The 18,252-nt window shown below is 39.8% G+C and overlaps 1 protein-coding gene across 1 annotated transcript in view; it reads left to right on the forward strand.

Annotated features, from left to right (window-relative positions):
• The window catches only part of lrriq1 (leucine rich repeats and IQ motif containing 1), a 40,783-nt gene that overhangs the window by 8,538 nt on the left and 13,993 nt on the right, over positions 1–18,252 (forward strand). Inside the window, exons 11-17 of the mRNA XM_023347476.1 lie at positions 75–168; positions 5,538–5,693; positions 9,380–9,796; positions 12,871–13,033; positions 14,842–14,967; positions 16,003–16,092; positions 17,086–17,174. Coding sequence (XP_023203244.1) covers positions 75–168; positions 5,538–5,693; positions 9,380–9,796; positions 12,871–13,033; positions 14,842–14,967; positions 16,003–16,092; positions 17,086–17,174 — 1,135 coding nt within the window. The remainder of the gene's footprint in view (positions 1–74; positions 169–5,537; positions 5,694–9,379; positions 9,797–12,870; positions 13,034–14,841; positions 14,968–16,002; positions 16,093–17,085; positions 17,175–18,252) is intronic.

Raw genomic sequence — 18,252 nt, forward strand, 5'->3', positions numbered from 1 at the left:
GTGAATTCCCATGATGTGTGTATGTAATCTTAATACTGTGTGTAAATTTAAATGTCCGTGTTTTTCCTCCTCAGAGTTACAAGATGTGTGTGGGAATCTGGAGAGATGTGTGTTTCTACAGGAAGTTCACCTGACAGGGAATCCTCTTCAGCAGGAGACTGATTGGAAGTAAGCTGAAGTTTTAATAGATGGATAGAAAGAGATATTGTTTTTTTTTTATGTAAGTATGTCTAATAGTTCGTACTTTATATTAAACACACCAACCACTGCTGGTCCCTTAATCTAAACTTACCAATAGCTGTTTTTGCTGCATACCGTGTCATATTTTTTAGCTCTCACATTTAAATGAATTCTTTGAGAAAAAGTTCCAGCTTCCTGTTCTCTGAAACACCAGTTGCCTTGAACGACGTTCAAAGAGCGTGCCACCAAAAAGCCGATATTTGTCTATCAAATTCTTCTATTGGCTGATTTAGTGTAAACATTCCTGGAGAACATAGGCCTTCCTGTTCCCTTCCCAGGATTAAACATGTGATCCTGCCTGCCCTATTAGATTACTGTGAGGTCCCCCCTCCCCACACACACTCACATCTGTGTGTACTGAAGCCCCACACCAAGTGTATATAATTCCCAAAATGTTGGTACAATAGACAGGGTAATTATCTTTGATCATTAATTTGTTAATTCATTTACAGCTGATAAATATTTTACAGATGTTTATAACAGTTGCAAGGAGTTGATTTAAAAAAAAAAGTCTTTGTGTCTCCTGATGAGTGAAGGAACCAGTCTGGTTTTAATTACTTATGAAGAGGTACACTGATGTGCCAAAATGATATGAATATTACTAATTAGAATATGTTTATTTTGGATATTTCCAAAAGTCTTCCAGTTCCTGTAAAATGTTAAATGTTCATTAAGGCTTTAGGTGCGTTTGATTTACTAGTCTGTGACCTTGTGGGCTGCTGGTTTATAATGGTCCTTAGCGATTTGTTTGCGTTAGCTTTAGCTTCTTAACAATGAGCAGACTAGCTACGTTTCCACTACAAATGTGTTTATTAAAAGATCCTCCCATTTTCTATTTATCCTCTGATTTTTCTAAATCAGCAAAACCTTTGTATAGATTGTCTAAGCCTAGAACAATCTACAAAAATCCTCAGTTATTTTAAGCCTAAAATAACCTACAAAAATTCTTTCAGAGCTAAGCCTAGACTCTGAATACTGTTTTGGATTTCCTACGCCCAGGAGAATCCTTCAAAAACCTTTTACTTTAGATTTCCTACGCCTAGGAAAATCTAATTCTGAGGTGTTTTAATTTTAAAGTTCCAAACTAATCCCATGTGTAACAGTGACTGAGTTAAATCAGTTATATACCTCCCACAGCAGCAAGTAGTTCTAAAGGCCAGTTCAGTCCTCCTCTGTTTCAACTGAGTGTTCCACCATGGTTAGAACTACAGTGATGCGTATTTGTAGTCCTAACCAGCAGCCAATGTTCCTGTGTTCCGTTGCTATGGTAAATAATCCTCTGTGCCAACTGTCAGCTGAGTGAGACATGCAGGGGAGACAATTCTCTGTTTGAGCCAGTCAGTTTGACTGAAAAAAAGCATTCGGAACAACTCTTTCCTGTTCGGGAACCGCAATACATATTCGAAAACCGTTTGAAGCGTATGAGAGGGCTATTTGTCGTCTCCGATAGTCCCGCGATTCATATCTCTACCTCACTCACAGTATTAGCAGCGATGAGAGAAAGAAGGTGTGTGCCGAGGCCTGAAATTTTTGAGAAATATATGGAAATACATGGGTGAGAACCTGAGTGAGCGTGAAAAATCCTGTCGCATGACTTTGCTCTGAAGCACCTTGACAGAAAACCGTAAGCCCTAGATAAATTTTGAAAATATTTTACCGGAGCAGACATGCGTAGCAATGTCATGACCGAGTTCGCAAGTCAGTCACTGCTCTCCTTATGCATTGCTGTGGGCAGGCCCCAATAAAGAACTTCCTGTCATGTTTATTGGACCTTTTGTCTAATTAACTCGCTACATGCCATCTTTCTCATTATGCTGTAATTTATCTCCTGCTCAGTGTCGCATCCCCCAAAAAAATTTACATAGGGGTGGCAAAGCAAAAAAGAAAAAAAAGTATAATTTATAAAATATATAAAATAATCTTTAAAATGTTTTGAGTCAGAGGAGAGAAGAAAGTCGTCAAAACAGTTTACGGTGTAGTAAACGGACAAAATGATCACAAGAACTATTAACAAGGAATATCAATAATAAAGTAAAGAGCACTTTCATATTATTTGACACATTGTGAATAATTTAAAGCACTTCATGGCAACTGAACAGCTGAACTCTTAACCTACAGCAATCCAGTATTATTGACTGACTCAGACAGACTACAGACTAGACTTGGTCTTTGTGTGAAAGACTTGAAACTTGACTTGAATTTAATAAAAAGGACATGAACATGTTAAAATGTACTTTAGTATTTGTTGTTTATACTTCAGTATTTCTCTGACCAGAGTAACCCTCAAAGCTTTTCCTTCTTAACACCTAACTTAAGCTTTACATTAATGTTTTACTGAACTTTACTTGACCTTACCTGCCATCTAAGATAGTAAACCTCAGTATTTCCTCTCCCAAGCCCTCACCCTTTCATCGCAAGCCAGTGATAACACTAGCTAAATTGAAGCAGCAAAAGGCAGGCGCTAAGAATTACAGACCCTGTTGGCGGCCCAGGGTGCAGGAGATATAGATGATGATGAAAACACTGATTAACCAGCAGCACTTTAAGAAACCTTTGGAGGAAGTCTTCACTGAATGAAGTACAGTCTTGTTGCCCATATGTGCTGAGGAAGAACTGCGAAAGAGAGCAAACTGCTTTAGAACTTACAGTCTCTTCCATATTTTTCTCACCAGTGTGAAACAGAGGTGTACATTTCAGATCAATTTACAATCCCTTACCCTAATGAGGTCATGAAACAACTCAAAAGGTCATATTTTAGGTTTGGGGCTTCGTTTGATGACAACGGGCCAGACTACATGCCCGCAGGGCTGGAATCTAATCCCCATTTTTACGAAGAGAGAGACCCAGCGGACCTCATACAGACTGGAACTTCCCTGACAGTAAACACACATCTCGTCTTCTGCGGTCGGGTCTTTCTGTCAGAGTGGTGTGGGAGCGTTGCTAAAATAGTGCATGCTCACTGTCTGTGCTTGAGCCTAAAATGTCAAGATCATAGAATCTCCTGCTGATGTACTCTACTGTTAGGCCTGTAATTATTTACACCCCTGGCAGATTTATGTTTTGATTTGCCTTTTACTTTTACTAACATATTTCTAATGTCATATTAACATTTAGAAATGGCCCGGCCAGAATCCTGACTTGAACCTGACAAATAATGTGTAGAGGAAGGTAAAGGTTAGTTCAGGGATTTCCAAACTTTTCCATGCCATGGCAACACCAAACAGCATTAGCTTCTGGGTTTAGGACCCCCTTAGCAAACCCACAGATAATGTTACAAAATATATGCAACACTGACTATTTGAATGTTTGTTTTTTCTTACTTTAATTCACTATTCAATAATTATTACATTTGTTTAGCATAAATACTGCCTCATATCTTAGTTGGTCATGAGTTCGTAAAGTTCCAGTATGTAACTTTTGTTTTTAATTTAAAAAAAAAAATTGTTAAAACCGTCACCATGTCATGACGGTGTGTGAGAGAGATTATTTGTAAAAAGATCGATTTCCTCCACCTTCTTCCCGAGCTGCTATTGCCATCTCCTGACCAAAAACAACCAATCAGAGCCAGGAGGAGGATCTTGGCTGTCAATCAACCTCATGTACACTCTGCTAAATGTGCTAATGGCAAAAAAGCAACTTCCTGCTTCAGGAAAACCAGTAATTTATAGGCCGTAAGAAGCTATGTCGTAGCAGAGAAGAAGGTGGGGGAGAGAAGAGGGCAGGATTGTGAGCAGTTTTGTTTTCAGAGCTGGCCTTCTTTAAAGACAGTAGACATCCACTTTACTCTCGGCTCCTCTCAGAGCAGGTGTGAGCTTCAGCAGCCTGCTAATCTGGATTAATGTTAAATAAAAGCACCAACAAAGTCATCTACTGCAGGCAACTTACTGTGCACTAAGAACTCAAAAAATCCCTTTAAGCATGATGCACCATAAAATTCAACCGCTGATATCATTCAGGACATGTTGCTGTCTCTGCTACACACAGCAGCAGTCTTCAGTCAGAGGCCTATTCAGATTCGTTGCAAGACTGACTGCAACTTGCATGTGATTGCCTACAGCATCACCACCCATAGCAACTTTTTTGAAAATACTTGGATGGCATGAGTTATGATAACATTTATTTGCCCGTTGGCATAAACTCATCTACACGTCTAAACATGTAGATCAAGTATTTTGTCATCTGTCACTGAGAGACGAGGGGAGATGTAAAGATGTGTGGTGCTGTAGATAATCATGTTGGCAAGAGCTCAAGTCCTGATGCAGTAAAATATTTTAGTGCATTTTTTTGCAGGTTTTATTGTTGCTATTCCCCGGTGTCCTGCAGCGTTCCCAGCTCTGTATTTTCCCACTGATCACTGACCACATTTGGTCAGTTTTTAGTTGCTTTGAGCTCTGAGTCTACTTCTGGGGCAGATTCTAGAGATTTCTCTTCTGCCTGCACATCCTTAGCCTCAGGCTACAGTTACCTCTTTCACAGAGCCTCAGTCCTCCCTCTAGTCTAAGGACAATGCTACATGCTTATGTAATTCATATAGAATTTTTTCAAATCTGGAAAGAGAAAAGCGTATAAACCCAAGCTTAACTGTTTGTGAGGGAGCAATCACATACAAAAGATTTTTCAGATGTTTGACTCTGTCTGCCTCTCTTCTGTGAGGTTCATTACAAACTCCAAAATGTCAGCACAACAGTAGATTCTTTTCAATTGACCATTCCAAAAATAGATTTGCCAAATGGAAACAGGCCAATTCAATTCATTTTTTTTCAATAAAACCTTTTGGCTCTTGCATGAGGTGTTTTTTCAGCCGTATCGAAATTAGTGTTATTTCGCAAAACTGCAACATAAACGCTTGTTTTGCATCACATGAGTCACATGATCAACAACTAGATGTTACTACTGGCAGAAAAGACAAAGAAGATGACAGGAAGTAGTTGGAGGATCACGGTGTGGAATGTTTTTCGCGTGAACCAACTTAATCAGGTGCAACTTTAATTGCGTTTATTATTTAATGGAAATGCCACAATTGCAAAAAATTTAGTTTTTTTTTTACATTAGCGGAATATCGGAAAAGTTTTGCACACACTTGTAATGGAAACGCAGCTTCTTATACTTTTCACTCGCATGATTTGGTGCTTCTTTTGTCCCTTTCATTGCTGCCACTTGACCAGGACTTCCTTGAAAAAAGAGAATGTTTTTTTTTTCTTGGTCAATCAAATATAAAAATAATATTAAAAATCTTCCTAATGAACGTAGAAGCTGAAAGCAGAGTAAAGCTGACGTGTGTTTTGTTTTTCTGCCAGGTTCAAATTACAGAAAGCAGTGGCTGGCCTGAAGGCTGCGGACGGCCAGCAGACACACTCCTCTCTCAGCTTGGCCACAGACAGTTTCCTCATGCTCTGTCAAGTGCAGCTTCAGCAGACTCAGGATTTACAACAGCGACTCAGCAGGGAGCTCAGGTAAGAGCAGTCAAGACCATTTGACACAAAGTTGACACGGTTCATGTGAAGCTACAACCCATTTTCCATCAGTTATCCTTTTGCTGTTTTGATGCAGATTTTTAGCTAAACAATTCAAAATAGAAATTGCTTGTTTGTTTTTAATAGTGCTGGATTGTCAGAATACAGCTGGAAGCTGTTTATAGGAATGAAGTTATGGTTTAAAAGAAAGTACACCCTAAATGTATTCAAGGCCTTCTTTGATTTATGAAGAATTTGACCTCAGGACTTTGTAAGATGCAAAGTTGGGTCTGAATAAACCACGAGACCTCTACAACAATGTCCTTTTTTTATTAGTGATGTATTTTGGTGTACATCTCCTCTACACCAAAGTAGAAGTGATGTTTTGGCCGTGTTTTAAGGACTAACAACTCCTTAAAGTTGTATTATGTTCCAGTTCAGTCCCAGTCCCAAATCCAGCATATACCTTTCTTTATCAGCCAGAACATTTAGTTTGAATGGTCATATGCAAATAGAATTAAAGTGGAAGAAAATGATCAAATAACAAAAGGTAATACACAACAGTAGTTGTCTTGTCTGTTGACAGGCAAGACAAGACAGGCGACTAGCACGCCACTTTGTTTTATGTTGAGCCGATCAACCCGCCTGACATCAAGCAGCGAGGAATGCTTCCTCTCTCCTTGTTATGTCTGATACACAAGGCGCGGTGAGCCTAAAGACAACGTCCATCTATTTTCACAAGTCCTTCAGTGTCGAAGCCCCTTGCGCTTCGAGGACCACCAGCGCTTAAAGCGGCGGTCATCGTTCTGCTTATCTTCCTGACCTCTCCAAATTATGTCGCTCAAAAGATGAAACGTGGCAGCGACCACTGGAATGGGTCACGCTGAGGACTCCTATGGCTTGGGGGGGCAGTGTGGTTCTCCCCCCACAGATCCACCCCTCACTGGGTACCCTCTACCCCTCTGGCCTCTGAACAATGAGCCATTTTGGGGGGCTTTGCATGAGCCGACACAGCCATTTAACCCCTGACCTGACCTTGTGTCAGACTGAAGCTTAGGGGAGGTGAGAGCGGTGCCACACGCCAGTTCAATGGTGACTGTAAGGTATGAAACTGTGGTATGTCTTCGATTGAGTTAAATACAGCTTGTGTTACGATGTTGAGTTTGTAATAATAATAGTTTCAGCAGTGCTAAAAAAATTTTTGTAATTCACAAACAACACAGTATGGTTCAAAATGTGAGTCCTTGTTTGCAGGGATTTATTTCAAAGTTCAAGCTTGGAACAGTTACTGAAAGATTTATATATATATATTATTATTTTTTGGTTTGTTTAATATTTGCTACTTCTTGTGTGCCCCACCCCTTTTTCATGCCACCATGGGCAACTGCAATATATAGCCCATATCAAAAACCGCCTCTGTATGGACGTTTTTAAAAAAACGTTTTACTGTCTCAAACCAAACTTGTCTGAATAGTTTCTGTTTTCCAGGTTTTTATATTCAGGAAAGTTTAAAGGAATATTTTTTTTTTATAAATGTTCATTTAGAAACGGCCCTTTCCATTAAATTTTTAACTTGTATGATGAGGCAACAGTTGCTTGTCCTCATCCAACCGAGTGACTGGCAGAATTTGTGCGTGTAAAACTTGGAGCTCGTACAAGTTCAAATGCAACAAAAGTTGCGTCTAACTTTCTTGTGTTAGACGTAACACAAGAAAATTGAAAATTGTTCAACTTTTGTTGCTGTCTGCTGTCGTGGAAAACTTCCACCTTTCTCTGTCATTTGTTGCTCCCAGTGTGCCATAAAGCACTGCTGGGAACTGGTTAACAGTCCGCTGGAGAGAAGCTTTTAGGTCAAAATAGGAAGTGTGATTAATCTGTGTTTTGTAATATTAAAGCGTTAAAACTTTCAGATACATTTCAAGCTCTCTCTAGTTTTGTAGCATAGCAACACATGGAAAAGCGGTATGAATAATGTTGCAAGGCGCTGTCAAGTGTAAGGTATCTACATACCTGCAAGCTAAACAACTGGAATTTCTTTTTAATATACAGCTCTGGAAAAAAATTAAGGGACCACTGCACTGAAGCCCATTGAAAACCTCATATTTATTCGACCAAATATTAATATCTGAACTCTTCTTGAGTTAAAACATTAGTATTGTTATTTTTAGCTGGAGATGAACTTGTTTTCTTTGCATTATTTGAAGTCTGAAAGCGCTGCATCTCCATTTCTTTATTTTGACCATTTCTCATTTTCTGAAAATAAATACTACAATTTTGCTTGGAATTTCAGAGACATGTTGTCAGTAGTTCACAGAACAAAAGAACAATATTCATTTTACTCAAACATGTACCTGTAAAAAGTAAGATCAGATAAACTCATTTTCCAGTGGTCTCTCAATTTCTTCCTGGGCTGAATGTACCAGTATTCTGCTTTCTTGCTATCCATTTTGTGTGTCTCCACTGGTGACCTTGGAGTGAACCAGCAGGTACAAGGAAGAAGGCTCATTGGGGTCACAGTCTTCCACGACCCCCTGACTCTGTTCTCGCTTGTCCAACTGGGAATGAAGAGCCGGACCTTTGTGGAGAAGGAGCTATCCGCCTTAAGACTAGCGACCTTCCAGACAGAGAGTGTGTCTGCCGCCTCGGGGTTGAATTCAGGGGAGGGGAGTAGAGCAACAGAGCAAAGCATTGCTAATAGATTCATTACGTTTCCATTGAGGAGGCTTTGTAGAAGGTTAATCCTCTCAATGAAAGAAACACTTTTAACCCGGAACTCATGCAGAGCAGGCAGGCAAATCTTTTGTCTTCTCTGAAATACACCCACACTTACCTGTGAGTGTGATCACACATTTAACCTCTCATCATGGCGAAAGAAGCTTTTTAAAGAGTCATTTACATGACACTACAATGCTAAAAACATGTAATAAATTCATTACTGGATTTATTCTGTATCAAATTTTTTTATGTGGGTCTAAAATAAGCACGGTGGATTCCAACATTCATTACACTGAAGTGAGTGGCCCTTCACTAGCGCAGAAAGAGGGTCTGTATAATGTAGTACATTATTGTTAGGTCATATGATGGTACAGTGATGGGGTGGCAGATTGAGGACCAAAATGGCTACATTTGTTACATTTTCAGCCAATGTTGTTCTCTTTCTTACTGCACTGAGGCAAATGATCCAAACTAATTGAAAAAACTGTTTCCCTCCTTGCCTGTGCTGGCGCTTTACCAAGAACTACTGAATAAAATGACATGAAAACCTCTGAAGAAGACACTTCATAAAATGTAAACAAAAATGGAATGGCATCAGATTTTAGCGGTTGCAGGGTTTCTCTTTTGTCTTTGGAAAAGTCCACAAGCCATTTCTCCCGCTAGTGCTAGGCTCACACGTTTGCTTTGGTTCTATCGACCCAGAATGCATTGCGCTATAATCCGCTTCCTGCTTCTGGAGCAGTCTCTGGTACACTTGCATCCACTAAATCATGCTAAATCAAAAATAGCGATGGACTGCTTTAAATGCAATAAAAGGCAGATAAGCTTATGTTTTTACACTTTAATAAATGACATGAGCAATGAGATTTACTAAAATATCTCAGTGAAATTCAGATGCTAAAATAAACATATCCTAGTATACATTTTAAAATGTTTTCCTTTGTTTATGTGTTTTGTTTTGTTTTTTACAGAAATGCTTCATCTTCTCTGGATGCTATGAAAAGCTGTGGCCATCACTTTACTCAGGCTTTGCAGCTAGCTGAGGACCAGAGATTTGCTCATGAATATGGTGACATCACTCTGTCTGCAGTCCAAGCAAGGCCCGAGAAACCCCCGGACATGGACGGTAGAAGTCTGGGAAAGCTCACAGATTCCTTGAAAACCGAGTCTGCTACCATACGACCTCCTGACAGCAGAAACCAGCCCGGACGTTCTGAGGGCACGCCAGATGAAAAGAACCCACAGGATACATTTGGAAGTGTTACAACAGGTCAGAGGTCGACAACGGAGTCAAATGTTGCCAGAGGTTTTGTTGACTTTCTCTCTTCATATGGAGAAAGAAGCTCCACCAGTTTGGACATGGAACCAGACGACTTGGACAGTAAAAAGTAATTAACCTAATGTTTACATCTGTTTAAGGAAGTTCTACCCAGTTGACCAAAAACCATCTGATTTAAAGCTGCAGTATGTAACATTTATAAAAAGAAAATTTTTTTTTTTACATAATTGTTAACATGTAACAAAAATGTCACTATATTGTTACACCATAATACAAGACAGATAATCTGAGCTATTATTTCCGTCTTTAAAAAAGCACTGATCATGGTCAGAAACAACCAATCAGAGCCAGGAGAATGGCCTTTATGCTGTCAATCAGTCTTGGGTTACGTGCTGCTAAGTGTGCTAATGGTGGAGAAACAGCTTACCGTTCCAGGAAAACTGTTTATCCACTGTCATTGCTAACTAGCTTTAGCATTCACGTCAGACTATGCTGACTGGGAGAAGCTGTACCATAGCAGAGAGGAAGGGAGAGGCGATGATCAGCAGGTATGAGTGTGATTGGCAGCACTAAGACCCTCCCCTGGCTCTGATTAGTTGTTTCTGACAGCGCTGTGTATTTGCCTTTAGCAGAAATACACAGATTATCTGTCTCATCTGATTCTGTCACATCATAGTAACAGTTTTAACAGATATATAAAAAACATATATATATATACAGTATATATATGTTTTTACAAAAGTTGCATACCCCAAATGTAAAAAAGTGAAAGAATCAGGACATCAGATCAACTCTTTATGAAGAAATCTTCTGTTCTCGTGTTTTTAAATGACTTAGAAGAACCTGTTTCTAATAGTTAATCTTAATCATTTTGTCAGAAATAACTCCAGTTAGGTGAATCTTGTAGCCGTCTACCATCTCTGACATCAGTCTGAGGAAGTGTTGTCCCTCTCCTCACTTTCAACAATGTTTCACATGTTTGAGGAGTTTCTTGCATGTGCAGGCTGTTCCAAGACAACATAACATCTTCATGAAAATCAAGATCTGGGCTTTGACTCAGCCTACAATGTTCAGTTTTGTCATTCTCAGCCAGTCCTTGGTGAATATACTTTTATGTTTCGGGTTATTGTCATGTGGGGTACAGTACTCCTTCAGATTGAATTTGTTTGGTGGAGATTGTCTCAATTTTCCTCAAGAACACTGTAAAACACAATAGTTTTGATTGAGTGTTCTACCAAATGGTGAGATGGCCACAAAGCTTCCCCAATCCATGACACTTCCAGCTTTGTGCTTGGCAGTTAGTATAGGGTTCTTTTACATGGAATTTAGTTGTAGTTATTTAGTATTTAGTTTATGGCAAATATGCCATCATCTCTGATGTCCATCTTGCACATCAGACCCATGACAGTGTATGCCTTAGTAGGCATACACTTTTGTATCGACAGTTCCAAGAATGCTTTTGGAGAATTCCTCCGACATCTTGTGGTCTGCTTTCATGATCTACCTTTTATGTAACGCTCCAGCTGAAAGTTTTTTGAGACATCTTGAAATTCCTTACCAGTCATATGCTGCTACAATCTCCTCTCTAAAGGCTTAAGAAAACTCGTTCCGTTTTACCATGGTGAAATTGAGAGAGTTTTCCATCAGTCTTGCCATTCCTACATCGACAGCCAAGAGCAGACCAAAAGTCTGAGGGCAAAACTCCATCAAAAATAATGAGTAACCGACATGTTCTTATTATGTGTTCCTCGTCTGAATTCCAGTATGTAATTTCTGCTACTTTGAGTGGAAAATTAAAATGGGTGTTAATCCAAACTTGAAAAGAAATATATAAATAATAAATATATATATTTTAAAGGGGAACTGTTAAACAAAATTTACTTTTTAAACGTGTTTGTACTTCAGTTTGGGTCTCTGTTGCCTCTAGAAACAATCCAAGAGCTAAAAATATGTATCCAGCCATTTTGTGGCCATAAGTCAATGTATTTTGGTGTCTGGAAATCGAGCTGTTTCAAAAACCTCCCGATTATGACATCACAACTACTGGGCTGGTTTCATCGCCGTATTATGTACAATGGCTGCTGGAAAAGACAAAGCACTCGTCTTTATTATTAGTACATTTTGACTCCGGGTCAAAGATGTGCAGTTACATCAATTGTGCATCCACCTGCTGCTATTTGATGTGTATAAAGTAGAAATATTGAGTTGGGGGGGCGTGGCCAGCAACACTTTGTTTGCATAAAAGTGACAGAATCTTAAAAGGACTCATTCTGAAAGAAGCTCAAAATAGGAAGAACTGATAATGAAAATCTCATTATCTGAGAATGATTTTGTGTAAAAAAAATTTTGGAACAAATTTTGTGTAAAAGGTAAAGGTAATTTTATTTATATAGCACATTTGCAGCTACAAGGCAATACAAAGTGCTTTACAAGAATTAAAAGGAAGCACAAACAAAATAACAAACCAGAGGAAAGAGCAAAAGAAGAAAAAGAAAAAAATCTAATGTGGATCCTCTGGTCTAATTCCTTTTCTGGGTTGGAAGAATAGGAGTCTAAAAGTAGTTGCTAAGGTAGTGTAGCCCACAGACCCACCCTAACCTTTTAAAAAGGAACCACAAAGGGGCCCCTTTGAAATATATTTCCTTCTGTTTTTGCCGTTCATCTAAATGACTTACTTTCATGACATTTCAGTGTCGCTAAAGTCTAACTTAAATATCCATATGTTCAAAAATGTGAATAAAACCACACAGGCTGCTGCGGGGTGTTTGCATTTTTTCACATGACCGTATGTGATTTACTTTAATGGTACAAAACTGAACACAGCTGGAACAAAGCAAACACGTCACATTTTATCTCATTTGCTTCATAGCAGCTGAACCTTTTTATTAGTTTCTGCTGCAGACCATTTGTCATCATTGGAGCCTCTTCTAGTTGATTTACAGTGAGAGATGTTGAAGATCTCCTTCATTTTAACACATCGCCTTATCATTAAACCTCTGCTATCTTTGCGAGGGTAATAGATCTTTGGTATGAGCCCTAGCTCAGGACAAGCCTAGTCTCTCATGAGTTGTTCACTCCATATTTCTGCTTCAAACCAAAAGAAAAATCAGTTTTGAAAGGTGGTCAGTGTGACATTACTTACCGTGTGTGTTTGTCTATGTGTGTGAATTGTCACTTGAGCAGTGCAGCGGCCACTGTGCTTCAGAGGATGCAGAGGACATCCGGGGAGAAACGTGGACATGCTGAAGCCTCGGATATTAGAGGAGACGCAGACAAGCCGTTGTTTGAGATTTCCGTTAATAACATGAACGCCGCTGGTGAAAACCACGCAGCAACTGTTATACAGGTAAAACCTTCCTGTCCAAGACTCAAAGTCTAGTTTCACGGAATCATTTTTAAGCTTTAGGACCACAAACCAAATGTTTGTCCACCTGAAGATTTTGTAATGTCAGCCTCATTTGAGAAAGTGAGCAGTGCCATGCATAAGTATCCTTGATTCTTGCACTCAATATTTGTACTCAAACTTCAACTGAGTTAAGTGAAACTGCCCACCAATAGCTAAAACATTAACCATCATTCAGCTCCTTGGCAACTACCAGGATGTGGAGGTGTAACCACCGTTCACAAGCCTCAGCAGATAGACGTAGCTATCTAGACGCAGTATGGTAGGAAGATCTGACAAGGTAGGGCAGATCATCAGGACACCGGCAGAATGTTCTTTACATACAAAACTGTTGACTTGTTCCTTCAGCCCTGGTCTTCTCAATTTCAATCCATGTTTAGCTTTTCTCACGTTTAGTCCTTGGTTCATGTTTGCCAGTATGAATTAATTGTTAATGTATCACGAGGAGGGAAAAATAACATGCGTAAGTCCCACAATTCCATCCATCTTCCCAAAAGGTCTGTCCCTGCCGAAGAAAACCTCCACAAACCTTGACGTTTTCTGCACAACGTCAGTGTTGGTCCCTTCTGAGCAGAGAGCCCCATATTCCACCCGCTAGTTTCAATTGACTTAAGTGATGTTTCTTAACATTTCTTCATTAGGACTAGATATTGACCTAGATATTGGTATTGATTGGTATTTATTGTGGATCTCTGCAGTTACTTTGTCCTTCTTGGCTCCTCCTCAGGTTAATGCGCTGCTCGCTCTGCCTGTAGGTCTACATGGATGATGGGTTAGCAGATGTGCCATAATTTCAGATGACGGATCGAACAGTGCTCGACATTGTGTTTTATAATGTATCTAGTTAGAACGTCTCCATAGCTTTATGTCCACCCCCAGTCTTCTTTGGTCAGCTTATAATTAAAACAGTGACAGCAATGACTGATTTTCCTTCTGCTTTGTGTTTGTCCACTACATAAAACTCCAAGAAAACACACTTCGAGTTCAATAAGTTTGTGGATATCCAAGGGACGCAAGCACTTTTGCGAGGCGATATATTTTCAATTAAACTCAACCAACCTGCAAAGCCTATGAAATGTTTTAGGAGGGTATAAAGAGACCTGTGGATTTGTAAATAATGGCCGGCTCTGAAGCCACTTTCACACTTTGGATTTATGAATCTATACGTGCACATCCTCAATCATCAATCTGCTGGCCCCCAGCGTGTTCGGGACGTTTACTTGGCTAATCCTCTTCACTTAGCCGAGCGCTGCCGCTCTGAAAAAACACGCTACTCGCCACCTCTCTGATATCCTCTCTCAGCACAAGAAGTGTTTGATGAGTCCTTTAGGATTCTCCAGAGGAGAAGGCGGGGGTAGGAGAGTTAAAGGAACAGTATTTTGGGGTGTGTGTGTGTTGGATGGGTACGGAGTGATTAATCAGATTCCAGCGACGTGCGGTAGTAAGAGCTCTAGAATTCCTGCGAGGTTCGGCTTAAAGCGGAGCTCCCCCCTCACCCACTCCACCCCCCTACAACCCTCTGCCTCCCCAGCTCCATTGGGAATTGGAGGATTTAGAGGCGCGTTGGAGCTCCATTTATCTCAGAGCAACATGGAGTCAAGCAGAGTTCAGAAAGCAGAACGTTCAGCAATTAAAATAGGGTCTAACATGTTTTATCTCTCTAATGGGATAACATGCAGTATTTACGTTTGGAGCCGTGATTCATAGACGGTGTTCAGACTCCTTTTTTTCCTTTCTGCGCGTACCTCTAGGCATTTTGGAAGGGCTGCGCTCTAAGGAGGAGGCTCGCATCCGCCCTTGCTGCCTTCACGTGCCCGGAGGCAGGAGAGGACAACACCTTTGAGGAGCTGGACGTGGAGGAATTTGTCGTCGATGAGGTACTCAAGTTTGTGTTTACCTCTGGCCTATGGAAAATGTACACAGAGTATGAACCGTGCTTAAGAATTCAGGTCTGATGTCTGGTAAAAACCCCAGCCACATTCACACCATAAGGTACACCGATTTTGTTAAATATTGGAGATTGGTGACAGCCGATACTAAGGTTCGGCGATATGTCAGATTTTTCCCAACTGATATTTGTCAGTTCAACAAATGATGATATATTCGCTCAGGTATCGTTTTTATTTTTTTGTGTTTTGGACGAAACAATGTAAACGTGCATGTACTGATTTGCCAGTTTAGAACACAAATGTCCAAAAATGTAGGAACAAGTTGCCAAAAACTACAAAGTTGCATATTTGGGATTACTTGGGTGGATGAAGAGGTAAACCACAGGCTGCTGCAAAGGACTCAAACCATCTGGTTGATTATGTTACGCAATCACTGCGTGCTGCAGCTCCATCAACAAGCTGAAATACGGTTAAATACGAAAACGACAGCCCCAGATAGACACAGTGAAGCTTGGTTGGAAATCTCTCAAAGCAAAAGGCACAAGAAACATTTCCCATTGATGTCACAAATGGAAGGAAAATATACATACAATTCTTTGTATGTATATTTGTTTTGCATGTCATGCCACTATTTCCAACTCAACAATTTTGTTGCTATGTTTAGCGACTTTTCAGACAAAAAAAATGGGAATCAGCAGGTCAGGCTTCCTAAAGATCGGTGATCAGCCAGAAAATCGCAATCGGTGCTCCCTTAGCTGCATACTTACTAAGTTTGTATTTAACTTGTAGGTGTATTTTGAACTTGTGTAGACAAGAAAAAAAAATTGCATTAAATTCAAGTGCAAGCTTTCAAATTGAGTTAAATATTTAATTTCTCTATTGATTCACCAGCTTTCCTCCATGGGAAAAAAACCTATTTAAAAGTTCCAAATTGATAGAACCTACACTACAGATAGGCAAGTTAGGTTTAGTACTATGTACAACATTATGCATATATATTTGTTTACCATTTTCTGCTCAAAGTCAGCACTGGAGGAACACTGGACAATGACCTTCTCTGAGGATTCCTCTTCTATGCGTCATCCTGTGACAGAGCAACACTTACCTCCACAGGTAAACTCCTCCTGTCGTGTTCTTAAATCCACTTTAATTGTGAAAATGGCCAGTTGTGTTTTGCAGCCGATGGGTATTGATTTACCAGCCTATATTATCTGTCAATGAAAATTTAAAAGCCACTTTCTTAGACCTGTTCCTTTTACATCTTACTTAACCTACGACTACCTTTCCCCCTCCTCCCCTTTTCCTCAGAGCTTACACTCCCCCTCCCTGATTGATCTTTAAATTTATTCTTTTAAAAAACAGGATTATTTCCCTGAGGGGCTGAAGGTTGCTCAGCACCAGCAGATGTCATTTATCACACTGGCTGAAATGTCGTCCTGTTTTTTTCTTTTCTCCCCCCCCCTTCTCTTACCTCTCGTTGGATCTTTTCTTTGGAGCATGCTCAGCACAGTACATCATGGTAGCCCACTCGGGCCAGCTGATGTGCTGCAGCTGCCGGTGTGGTCGGCTCCAGTCTGTGGACGCTGAGCTGAGGTGCACATCAAAAGGCGATGATGAACAATTCCGCACTCGGCCGGAGAGAAAACGGGACCTGGAGAGCGATTAAGCTGTTCGTCTGAGTTACAGTTGAGAGTTTCATGAGTAGGAAAACTTACTTGCGGTGAAATGTATCCATTAAATATTTAACATGAAAACAAACTTTTGATTTAAATGTAATTGCCTGTTATTGTGTGTAATGTAAGGTAACAGTGCAGCAGCTTAAAGTTCCTACCACAATTATTTAGACCTCCGGCCAAGATCTGCAAAAACCTTGTTGATGCGTGTGTGTGTGTATCTGCCACACAATTAGAGTGGTGAGAAGGGTGAAAACTTCTGAGGCAAAACACAAAGGGCCCAGAGTCCCCCTGAACCCAGCAGTCCAGGAACCTATCCTGGCAATTACCAGAACATATTCATGTTGGCGTCCTCGCTCCCGCACCGACAACTGGCAGTAAGATCGCCTAAGAACGTGATAAACTCATGTAATGTTGGTAATATCACTCCTAGGTTGTATTTCAGCCAATGCAGGCCTGGGTGACTGACGAGAAAGAAGAAGAAGTGGAAGAAGAAGAAGATTCAGTATGGAGTTCTACTAGGTAATAAAGTGCAATGACTCATTCCATTGACTATATAATTGCGCAATTGCACATTTCTAAAATAAATTTGTTAAATGGAAATGTGGCAATTTTGAAAAAAACAAATCCTTTTATGATAAAAAAAATTTGGTGCTAGGGTGAGGTGGGGCTTTTTGCCATATCGTAATTGTTTTTTTTCTACAAAACTGCAATGGAAACACTTTTTTTTGTAACACACGGGTCGCATTATCAACAATTGGATGTTGCCACTGCTGCAAACTACAAAGAGGACGACAACCGGAAGTAGTTGGAGGATGATGGTGCGGCATGATTTTGAATGACTTATCGCGTGAACAAGTTTATTCACATGTGATTTTAGTCACGCTTCTTATTTAATGGAAACACTGTTATTGAGACATGGTGTTTTTTCGACATTATCGGAATATTGACAAAGTTTTACCCACATTTGCAGCTACTATTGATCTAATGGGTTGAATTGCCTAATCTCCAAATCAGGAAATTTTGATCATTGAACTTGGCACAGAGATCCAAGCCAGTTGCACTAAAAAAGGAAATAAACCATAGTTTATTTCACATCAAAGTGAAGTTAGATTCTTTCTGAACATTTCAGGAATATGTTTGTTATGAAAGAAATGTATGATTTTCTGTAAAACTACCTTACGCTAACTGTGAAATTTCCCAAATAATGCCAACATTTCTGAATCTGTTCCTTTGTTTTAAAAAGTCTTAGACTTTGTGGAAATTTCTGTTTAAATTAGGTGGCAGCTTGAAAAAACCTGACATAGATGTATATAAAAAAAATTTTGCTTACAGCTTTTGCACTTCCTTTAACTTCTTTTATACACACTCAATTTGCTACTGAAAGTAGTAAATTCTAACTATTATTCCGAGTAATATTGTTAGCATGATCTGGTCGCATGCTACCTGCTAGCATGCGACCAGATCATGCTAACAACTGACCATATTGGGCTGTTTCCCAAGTGAAAAACTTGGGAGTTTCAGTTCCTATCTAGTTTCTGATGCATCTCTGATAGTATTGATTCATTTTGATAATGTGTATGTTTTAAAAAAATAATTT

This window comes from Xiphophorus maculatus, chromosome 2, assembly GCF_002775205.1.
Source record: "Xiphophorus maculatus strain JP 163 A chromosome 2, X_maculatus-5.0-male, whole genome shotgun sequence".
NCBI classification, from domain to species: domain Eukaryota; kingdom Metazoa; phylum Chordata; class Actinopteri; order Cyprinodontiformes; family Poeciliidae; genus Xiphophorus; species Xiphophorus maculatus.